Source organism: Stegastes partitus, unplaced genomic scaffold, assembly GCF_000690725.1.
Source record: "Stegastes partitus isolate 25-593 unplaced genomic scaffold, Stegastes_partitus-1.0.2 Scaffold734, whole genome shotgun sequence".
NCBI classification, from domain to species: Eukaryota; Metazoa; Chordata; class Actinopteri; family Pomacentridae; genus Stegastes; species Stegastes partitus.
In genome coordinates, this window is record NW_007578465.1 from 333,595 (window position 1) to 345,074 (window position 11,480).

Sequence of the window (11,480 nt, forward strand, 5' to 3'; positions counted from 1 at the left end):
AATTCAGCCAAAGTGTTTCTGCTGGAGGAACAGAAGGAGTTTTAGTTTTTGGGCTGAGTCACTGAGCTGTGACTCCACCAACAGCTGCAGGGTTTCATCTGCAGCAGCTGGATGAGTTACAGCGTCTGCAGAGATTCAGCTCTTTAAACCCTCACATTCATCCAGACGGAGACACGAGGAGTTACAGCGTCACATCTGCACCATGAGCTCAGCTCAGTGTGATGTTTTTCAGACGAGAAGGAGGCAACTGAGATTGTTGGAGCTGTTTGTTGTGTAGAGACACAAACTGGGATTTATTGGTTTCCAGTGAGAGCTGCAGGCTGCTCAGCTGCTTCCATCCATGTGATCATGATGATGACGATGAGTGTTTGCAGGTCGCAAACATTCAGCTCTTTAAAACCCACAGTAACAAGCAGTTAGTTTTTTTATTGTCAGGCTGATCTGTGAATTCTCATCGTTCACACTGATTCCTGATTAAGCCATAGCATCTCTATTAAACAGAGCTTTTTGCTCATCAATGACGTGTTGTAAGACTTTAATCTAACTCTGTAACTCTTCGTCACCTCGTTTGTGTTCATAAAGTGTAGCATCAGAAGAAAGGTCCAGTTTTCAGATTAAAGCATTATCGTTAATGCAACTCTTTTGGTACAAAGATTGATAGTTTGATGTCTCTGAAGTTTAAAATCTTAAGTTTGTTTGTTATCAAACACAAACCAAAAAGTAGCTCTTTAACAACTGTCTGTTTTGTTACATCTCTGATTGAATCTCATTTAGTTTTGTTGACGTAATTGATCATTTAAAGATCAGGTCTGAGATCAGCTGTTGGTCACAACCTGAGAAGGTTCTGAATTATTGATTATTGATTGATAGCTGAAATAAACACATTTCAAGCTGATTCTTTACAAATTCTTTGAACTGAGGGCTGAATGTTTGAACAATATGAACAAATGTCCAGAAATATTAGCAGTAATGAAACGTGAGGAAACGTGATTGAAACATCCAGACTGAAGTAACATCAGTGAGCTGCAGCTGATTGATCTGCTGATGAAACCTGCAGATGTCCAACATGGAAACAACAAGCAGAGACGCTTGAGAGTCACAGCTGAATGAATCCAGGTGTTTTTGCCATAATGAACCAGATACAGCTGCTCTGTGCTGCTCCTCATTCAGACCAGAGCTGCACATGAACTTCCAGCTGTTGTGGTTTGTTGTGGACGACGAGCAGGTGTGTGATGATGAGAAGCGCAGGGGTACGGACCTCAGCCGATGATGGGGGCTGAGTGCTGCTGCAGGCTGTGATCAGAGGACGAGTGGTTCACTGACAGAGCAGCAGCAGCACGACACAGACGCCTGACTGAGCTCACCTGGACTCACACCACTGCTACAACAGTACTATACCAGTACTATCACAGTACTACATCAGAGCTCTGTGGTCTTACAAAAGTCTTGAGCAGGAAGCAGCAGGTGTTTGTTGTTTGGAGCTGACGGAGAATAAAGCATCTGTTCTCTCTGTGTTCTGTCTGCAGATCTACCGGGTGGAGAACCCCTTCGACTTCATGGAGAACATCTCTCTGGAGGGAAAGACCAACTTCTTTGAGAAGCGGGTGGGCGAGTACCAGAGGATGGGCGTCATGTCCGGCCCCACAGACAACACCTTCAGGCTGGACGCCGACTTCTGAGCTCACAGCTGGACCACGGACAATCACTCACTCATTAGAGCAAAACTCCAAACAGGAGCTGCTCCTTCTGAACTCGCTTCACTCCACTCACTGTGACCGTGCAGCCAATCAGAGAGCAGAGACAGGAAGAGTGCCGCAGCCCAAAAAACATGCTAACGTGGAGACAAAATACAAACCTCAGACTGAAGCCAGCAGGTAGCAGATAAACTGGTCGGTCCTGGATCACTACCTGCTCCATGTTCAGCTTATACTTTTGTACATTAACTTGTAGAGTTTGTTTTTATACAATCAGTTGTTTTATATAATTCAGATTTTGGTGTTTTAGGTTTTACTGTGTAAAATGTGTACAGTTGTTTAGTTTTTTCTAATAAAATCAAATGCACTGTTTGTGAGTGTCAATGCTTCTCTTCACTGTGTCTTTACCTTGATTACTGAATTTCATTTAGAGATTGTCACTTTTAAGTATCCAAAACTTTATTTCAGTAAAAAGTCGCTCATAATGTCATAGTGTTACTTTTACATTTGGACTTTCCAAACATAGTGGTTGGTGAGCTTCAGATGAGCTGCTGAGGATGAACCAGTGGAAAAATGTAAAAATGACTGAGTTGCAGGAAAAGTGAAAATGCTATTTATATTGCATAGTTAAAGCAGCAGTTGAGCCAAAGGGCTTTCCAGTAAAGAAATAGAACTGACATTTCTAGACCTAATTTCCCTAAAGAATTTAAAAGTTAAAGTTGGGACTCTACAAACTGAACAAACCCTGTGAATCCAAAGATTCCCTATTTACAAGAACACTGGCAACAGTAGAGCACATGTAAAGACAACCATATGAACAGGACATCCGAGGTTAAACATGTTTAGTGTAGTAAATGTGATATCCATCCATCTTCTACTGCTTTATCCGGAGTCGGGTGATATAATTCATCAAGATAACAATACAGCTCAAAATAAACTAAAATTATTCAGGATTGACGTGCCAAGACGCCAGCCTCACCCAGTTGTTAATCCATGTTTTAATATCATCTGTGGATTGTTATTATTGTTATTATTATTAGGGTCCGAGCACCCAAAAGGGTGCGAAGATTCGCTGGGCATGTGTAGCAGGTCAGGACGCACAAAAAAGTCAATCAGCACCAAGCCCTAACCCCAACAGGAAGTTGGGGCTTGCGGCTTTAATTGTTGTTGTTGTTGTTGTTGTTTGTAAAAAAAAAATAAACAGCTATAAACTCAGTTTATTAGTGATGCTAAATAATGGATAACATGAGGAATGTTCCCACAGCTTTTTTTTTTTTTTTAATCTTCTTGGAGGTTAAAATAAACTCACAATGTTCTCGTGATTATTTCCCCTCATTCTAGGAAACTGGGAGGAGAAAATCAATCATTATTGAAACCACAAGACTGGTGTCTTGTTGAACCTCTGCAGTCTGTAAGGAGCGGACAGCAGCGTCACCGCGACGCACTGAAACACGTTAGTTTAAAACGAGCAGTTCAAACAGTAAAAACTAAACCTCTCTGATTTTACTCACAAGCGTCTCAAACGATATTTTTTTTAGTGGTTTAAATGAATTATATGTGAGCGTGCGCATTGGTTGTATTTCCGGGTCCGTCTCATCCTTTAAAACGTAATCCGTGCTGACGTCTGATTAGGAAGTAAACAAACGAACAAGCCGCTGATCGCAACGTTTCTGCGCCAAAATGTCGATTTCAAACCCCAGACAGACTTTTCTAAACCCGGTGAGATGCTTGTTGTGTTTGTTCTGATCACTATCATCAGTTTCGACCCATTTTCATTGTCACCATTAAGGTTAAAGGGACTGTTCGTCGATGATTTTTCGATTAACATGCACGCTAGCATGTCAGCTAACTGCTGCTTAATCAACAAAGTAAAAGACGAATATTTAACGTGGGATTTTCTTCTATAACGTCTCTAAAGTGCTTCTCTCAATTTGGATAGGATTCCTCGTGGATTCGGCATACATCTCATCCAATAAAAAACTTTATTTTTCTAACGTTTGTGGCAAGCTTTCGGCTCAAACTGCTCGTTTCTGACCCTTTGAGGAAAACTTCAGAATTACATTTCATTTTGTTTTTCTTTGAGTCCATATGAGCTGGGTGAGTTTCATGTTGGCCGAATTAAAGACCGAATTCTTGGACTTTTTGAAACTAACTGGAGTTAAACAATTTCGATTTTTGCTTGTAAAAATACGCGAGTGAATTTAAAAATACGCTTAAATTGTAATGGAGTTTGGCGTAAATAAGAGAGAGTAGGTTAAATGAACAGCTTCCTGTTTTTGCAGGGTTAGTTTTTTTTCTCTCTGCTAATAAAATGTGAAACTCACTGGTGACAAAATATGAAAATATGAACTTTCCTGTGTTTAGATTATAATAAAGGTGTAGATTTTAGTGGATTTATTGCAGAAAAAAACGAATACGAAATTTGCAGGTGAATCATAGGGGTTGAATTCAAACTGAATCTTCTTCTTTTCTGTCAGATGTTTCCAGATGTTCAGTTTGGTTACCTGACAATGTTCAGATGTTTTTTGATTTTATGTCCACAGTCGATTCCCTTCGCTGGGACGATCCTGGGTGGTTTGCAGCCAGGGGAGATGGTTGTGATCCAGGGCTCAGTGCCGTCTGATGCTGACAGGTGAGGACAAATGTATTCATCATTAATTAGTCTCACAATTAGTATCTTGATTAATCGATTAACTGGTTGTCTCATAACTATCCAAGAATGCTCAACAAACCTTCAGAAAGTTTCCAAAATGTTCGTTTTACATTCACAGGGGATTGAAGAAAGCACAAATAATTCTCATTTAGTAGCTGGAGCTTAACAATGTTGGCATTCTTCCTTAAAAATGGCTCCAATAACATTAGAGACCTTAAAACCATCCAGAGACTTCACATATAAGTCTAAAATTTCGTGAAACATGTCTGAAATTAAGCAGTTTTCTTCAGTTTTTGTGCGTTGATGTGTGAAGGTTAAAGCCTGGACTGTTGCCCACTTCGCTGTCTTGCAGGTTTCAGGTAGATTTCACGTGTGGCAGCAGCGTGAAGCCGAGGGCCGACGTGGCGTTTCACTTCAACCCGAGGCTTGTGAAGTCGTGTATCGTCTGCAACACGCTGCAGAAGGAGCGCTGGGGCCGAGAGCAAATTCTGTACCAGATGCCCTTCAGGGCTGGGGCCGCGTTTGAGATCATCATCCTCATCCAGAAAGACCAGTTTAAGGTGAGAGACGAGCCGAGGCAGGACGGTGTGACCAACAGCATCAGTGAGAGTATCTGCACCGCTCAGATTCTCTATAAAGCATGATGTCAGTGTTGAAATCTGAGCAGGAAGTCAGGGAGTCTCTGATATCATCATCACATGAGTCATTCGTCCTAAATATGATTTACAAAGTCCTAAATAGCAAAAACTGTCAGAAAATCTCTCGTCATTCTTCTGTTACCTCTGACTTTATGACAAGGCATGTATGCATCTGAAATTAATAGTTTTATATTGACTAATCTCCATCCTGCTGCTTGTTAAGGATGCGTTTAATGATTTTTGAAATTATTAGGACTGTAGCTAACATTTATTACTATTCATTTAGTCTTTTTAACCCCAAACACTAGTAAGAAATATCAGTTTGAAGGTTTTTCACAACTTTCTGATGATTTATAGACAAACTTGCTGTGAATTAAGGAGATAATTGTTGGATTAGTCAATAAAGAAAGTTTCTGTTAGATCAAAATGTTTCTTATTATTCACGACATGAACTGACTCAGTGAGTAGAACTTCTTAACATTGCTGCCCCCAAAAAAATCACTGAAGCTTTAAACGTTTAATTGTCATTTAGCAGTCAATCTTTTGCTTGCTACAACTTCTAAAAAATCTAAATAGTCACTTTACTGCGATGGAAGATGAGAAAAGGCAATAAATAGTCTACTTTGAGAAGCTGCAACCTTGAAATGTTCAGTAGCTTTGCATGAACATTGCTGTGGATTAACTGTTAATCAGAAATGTTAATCTAGTGGTGATTTTTGCTCCAAAAAAGTGAAGTGACAAATCTGCTAAACTGTGAAGAGGAAGGTGGACAAACGTCTTGTATAAAACCAGAAATTTGATAAAACATTTAAATACCGAACAATTTAGAGTCTCTGAGGGAGACAGAAGCTCTCCGGGGCAATATACTGGGAGAACTGGCTGGACAGCAGCTCTCTGCAGCACATTAACCAGCATTCTGATGGTTCCACAAGCAACAAGACTGGTTTCGTTCATCCTGCTGTGTTCCTCACTGATGTGTCTGTTGTGCCTCCATGTCTCATGTTTGCTCTGCTCTGTCCACCTCCACTGAGCGTTTATCATCTGACTTTCCCTGGATGTGGATCCCTAATGCAGTCAGCAAAATATATTTAAAAAATGTTTTAAAAAATAAAAATGTAGGTATGGTTATTGTTGTTGTTTACTCCCCTGACCACCAAATAGCACTGTCTTGTTTTGTGTATCTGAGAGTTGGTGGGTGTCTGGTATGCAGCAGGTTTTCTGCTTTTGTAAAATATATTTTGTGAAGTAGTTTGTGTGTAGATAAAGGTACTAATATAATAACTTTGATCAGTAAAACTGGACATTTTTTACTGTTGAAGCCAGCAGTCACTACAAACATGTTGATGTTATGCCACACTAAATGTGATTTCAGCTGTTAAATACTTTAAAAGTAATTTGATTGTGTTAAACGTCTGACAGAATCCGACTGTCAGCTCAGATAAAGACTCGAGTCCTGCAACGTGTCTCTGTTTGTCGTTCAGGTGGCCGTGAACGGAGCTCATGTGTTGGAGTATAAACACCGGATGGACCTGGAGCGAGTCGACACCATCCTCATGTCCGGAAAGGTCAAAGTTCAGGCTGTGGGCATCGTGGCCCCGAGTTCAGTGAGTCTGTCTGCTAATCAACAGTATGTGGTAGAGAGAGCTTGTTTGTTCAGGGGGTTTAACTTGTTTGTTTGTTTGTTTGTGTTTAGAGTGCCGTCTCTCCTGCTGCCAGTCTGACTTCTCAGAACTCAGAGATGAACGTAAGAACAAACTCATGTTTGAATTGTTTTCGACTGTGCAGGTCCTGAAAGCTCTTGAAAAGCTTTAATTCAGCTTTCCCAATAAAAAAAAAAAAACAGCAACTTAACAATAGTGCAGTTTTTCCAGATTGCTGACTTTCTATGAAACTCACATTCCAGATTGTGTTTAATAATTATTGAATTAAATTATTTAGAAACTGGCGCTGCAGCAAAATTCTGTTTTTTATTTCATTACAAATTAATTGTTTGTTTGATACAATGTTTTTTAGAAATCAGTCAAATACACCATCACAGTATAATCAGATGTTTGGTTTTGTTCAGCTGACTTTCCAAGAAATCCCACAATATTGCATTTGCTTTAATTTGAGACCAGAAGAAGCAACAAATTGTCAGACCTGAGAGCTTGAAGCGTTCTAAACTACAGAGATAAAAACCTTTTGATGATATTAATGTCATATCACTTGAAAGTTTGATCATAAAACAGATGGTAAAGTAGTTAGAAAATGTTTCCAGCTCGGATTTAAAAGCCAGTTTTTCCAGACCTCTGACTTTATATAAAATTCAAATTCCAGGTGGTGATAAGTGATTATTTCAGGCTCAGGCTGAGGTAGACGAGTGGTTGCAGTCGCTCACGTATCTGGGCTCTACAGGCTGATTCCAGTTTTGTTCTGGTGGAGTCGCTCAGCTTCAGGCGGCTGTGGCTCAGGTGGTAGAGCAGGTTGTCCTCTGATTGTAAGGTTGGCGGTTCAATGCCCCGCCCCTCTCCACTTTGAGTGCCACTAAGGTAGAAATGTGCTATGTAAGTGCAGACCATTTACCATTTCCTGACCTGACTGCTGCAAACACTCAGGCAGGGAGATGGGGGAGGTGTTGATGTCCATGATGGGGGTGAGGGGGTGTAAGGAGGAGCTGTAGCCATCAAATGTTCGTTTGATCAACAGATTGATCACCTAATCAATTTAACTTAAATTATGAGAGAAATATCATCACACAGGTCTTTCTTTCTTTCTTTCTAATGTTCGTTTGATCAACAGATTGATCACCTAATCAATTTAACTTAAATTATGAGAGAAATATCATCACACAGGTCTTTCTTTCTTTCTTTCTTTCTTTCTTTTTTCCTTTCTTTCTTTCTTTCTTTCTTTCTTTCTTTCTTTCTTTCTTTCTTTCTTTCTTTCTTTCTTTCTACATAAATCAACATCAGTTACAACCAGCTTCTAGATTAGATTTAACCAGAAACTGCAGTTTTCCAAACCTCTTCCTTTCATTTACCGTCCATATCAGGACGTTTATTAAACTTACAAAAAACCCAAATGTTCAGTAGTGTCATAAAATGTTGAAATAAATGTAAAATTATTTTTCAGCCTTTTATTGCTTTTATTTTGAAACATTTTAAATGTAATGTAACCTGATAAAACTTCAGAAACACAATCAGAAACTTTCTTTCACTAGTTTTATGTACGTGACTGAATAAATGTATGATTGGCACATTTTCTTTTGTTTGTGCTGGTTGATTGGAGTGTTTCCACCTCAGGCCACTTTGTACTATTCAGGGAGGAAAGAAATGTCTTTTCTCTGACAGCTGCACTGACTTTATTCAGTTCAATTCAATTTTATTTGTATAGCGCAGTTTACAACATATGTCTTCACACAGAGCTTAACATAGTAAAGTATAGACCTTACACATTTAAACAGAGAACCCAACAATCCAAAGTAGCCTTTGGACTTCCTCTGAGCAAACAGTTGGCAACGGCAAAACCAGGCTCAGGGAAGACGGCCATCTGCCTCGACCGGTTGGAAGAAAGTGGGGATGAGGGGGAACAGGAGAGCAGATGGAGAGCAGCAATAGAGCGGAACAATAAATATGAAGTGTTTTGGGGGTCGGTGAGGCCAACGGCTGCAGGTCAGGGACGTAAAGCTCCAGATCCAGACAGAACAAGCACATAAGTTCAGATTTTTGTGAACAAAATATATCAAATATATCAGATTTAACTCCCTGACAGTCCGCAATCCTCCAACTGACCATAGCACAACTTTAAATGTTTATTAATGTGTGAACAGATGATAAATAATAATGCAGCTGGAATCATCCAAACTGCCTTAATATGACTGTTTCTAGCTACATTAAAGTATTTATTCATAGTAAGATGCTGCACATAAATCATTTCCATTTCTTGCATTTAATCCGATTTTCTTTGTTCCCATTGCAGCAGATCATTTCCTCATCAGGCGACTTGGTGAGTTGTACTTCTTCTCGTTGGTCCTCGACTGCTGGTTCTGTATCAGATCCAACCAGTGTAATGATCAGTGTCAAACACCCACAACTGAAGAGAACCATTCATCATAAAATACACGTTTTGTTTCCCTGCATGACTGTGTAGAAAATGAAATACGACGATCGATCAATGAATCATCTTGTTTAGAAAAATGTCAGATAATACTTCATCATGCTCCTCATTGATATAAATACATTTGACACATTTTAACTGAACCGTCAACCATCCTGCTCTGATTGATTATTGATCTGTAATGATCTGAGAAGCTGAAAATGTTTGAAGTTTTTCACTAAATGGTTGTTTTTGTGCCGATGGACTAATTGATTGATCATCACAGCTTTAGTTTGTAGTTTGTGCGATCAATAAGTCCAGCCATCAGCGGACATTTTACTTTCTGAAACGTGTCTAATGACTTTGGGTTCTGTGCAGGGCGTTCCCTTCAGCGGGCAGCTGCTCAAAGGGCTGAGCGTGGGACGCAGCATTGTAGTCAAAGGAGAAACCAATCAGAACGCACACAGGTAAACGACACCTGAGTGATGTCATCAGTGCTTTGATCCTGTTCGGTGCCACCAATAGAAACCGATCAGACCAATCAGTCAACAAAATGTTAGTGAAAGTAAGACTTTGTTGGACTTTGGATTTTGTTGATTTAATCTTGATTTGATGTTTGAAGTCCTGGTTTACAGGCTGAGTCTGTCTGTTTTACAGTCTAATAGCAGCTCATTCATCCTGAAGTCAGTTAAATATTTATCACATGAAACAAAAGTCAACAGATGTTTTGCTCTGTTCAGATTCAGAGTTCAGATAAAAATCCATTTAAGTGGTTTAATTTAGCATTTAACAATGTGAACTCTTTAAAAGACTGAGAGAGAATGAGCAGAGTTTGGTTTGTAGACACTAAAAAGTTTGTGGTTGCAGTTCAACTGCACACTTCTGTTTGCCTGGCGATCCATCCATTATCTATACACGCTTAGTCCTCACTAGGATCGTGGGGGGCTGGAGTCTATCCCAGCTGACTCAGGGTGAAGGCAGGAGACACCCTGGACAGGTCACCAGTCTATCACAGGGCTACACTTAGAGACAGACAACCAAGCACACTCACATTCACACCTACGGATGGATGTTAATTGATGTATCATGTTTAAAAAAAACAAACAAACTTGCTTCTTTTGGAGGCACCTGAACAGTTTATGTTTACATGAACTAAAGTTAATATAGATATCTAGAACACTGCAAGGTTTCTCTAAATAATATTCATAGAAAGGTTTGTGGCTTCAGTCAAAGAAAACACTGAGAACATTCAGTTTAAAAGCATCAACTGCTTCATCAATTGTGCTACATGAAGTTATAACAAGATTTTTGGGGGACAAATTAAAGTAAAATATCTTACTGTTATATTGAAATAGTTCATGGGGAGTTATTTTTTTGGTGGTAAAGCAAATATCCAGCGTTTTCCTTTCATGTGACAAATTAAAACAATGTGTTTCAGTTTCGGTGTGAACCTGCGAGTGTCGAGCGGCAACGACATTGCTCTTCATCTCAACCCTCGTGTGAAGAAAGGGCTCTTCATCAGGAACTCCCTCCTGTCGGGGTGTTGGGGCCCTGAGGAGACGAAGCTGGCCTCCTTCCCCTTCGCAGCAGGACAGTACTTTGAGGTGACCTTTGAGCCCTGCTGGGCGACTAAACCGACTTTCTGCTGCTGCTTTTGTTTGTCTTCACCACAATTTAAACATTGTACTTTGACAACTCCAGAAACTCCACAGATTGTAAATAATCTGAAAACATTACCCACTGATGAATTCAACCTCTTTCCACTGTTTCAGTTTTTATTTCTGTGGAGTCAGCAGCGTGGTCCTTTAACCTGCCGCCATGTCTCCTGCAGATGATCATCCTGTGTGACTCTCAGCACTTCAGAGTCGCCGTCAACGGCGTCCACCAGCTGGACTACAAACACCGAGTCCAGGATCTGATCCGCATCGACCAGCTGGAGGTGCTGGGCGACGTCTCGCTGCTCGACGTCAAGATCCTCTGAACTTTTTTTTTTTTTTTTTTAGCAATAATTCATCAAACACGTCTATCATGTCTTTAAATGTTTTACCACTAAACCTCTGAAGCCATAAAATCAAGTCCTAATGAGTCTGATGAGTCTGAACCAAGCTGGCAGACTGAAGCACATTAAACCACTAAAACACTTTAATTTCTGTAAAAGCACTTTGTGAAGCCTCGACTTATCAGATGCGATTCATCATGTGGATGTTAATTTGAAACTAATAAACTTTCTATGTGAGGCGGTCGTGGAGTCTGACTTGTTTTCTATATATGTATGGAAAGACTTTTACCGCTTCCAGCTTTTCCAACACTTGCTTCGCCACTAAAATCTGTTAGAAACTTAAAAGACGAGGACACGTTAACTTCACTTACATGTTAGGGCCGCTGCTATAGCTCACCTGGTTGAGCTGGTGTCCTATATGTAGG

At 40.0% G+C, this 11,480-nt stretch overlaps 1 protein-coding gene across 2 annotated transcripts; it reads left to right on the forward strand.

Annotated features, from left to right (window-relative positions):
• The first annotated feature begins 3,307 nt into the window (after positions 1-3,307).
• Positions 3,308-11,298, forward strand: lgals8a (galectin 8a). 2 transcript variants are annotated; one of them, XM_008291320.1, is made up of 9 exons: positions 3,308-3,413; positions 4,238-4,326; positions 4,700-4,907; positions 6,467-6,589; positions 6,679-6,729; positions 8,940-8,966; positions 9,435-9,523; positions 10,495-10,660; positions 10,888-11,298. In XM_008291320.1, exons 1-9 carry the CDS (start codon positions 3,375-3,377, stop codon positions 11,035-11,037), a joined length of 942 nt encoding a protein of 313 aa, XP_008289542.1. In that variant the 5' UTR covers positions 3,308-3,374; the 3' UTR covers positions 11,038-11,298. The 2 variants fall into 2 exon arrangements, with proteins under 2 accessions (XP_008289542.1, XP_008289543.1); XM_008291321.1 differs by having other exon boundaries at positions 8,943-8,966.
• The last annotated feature ends 182 nt before the right edge of the window (positions 11,299-11,480 follow it).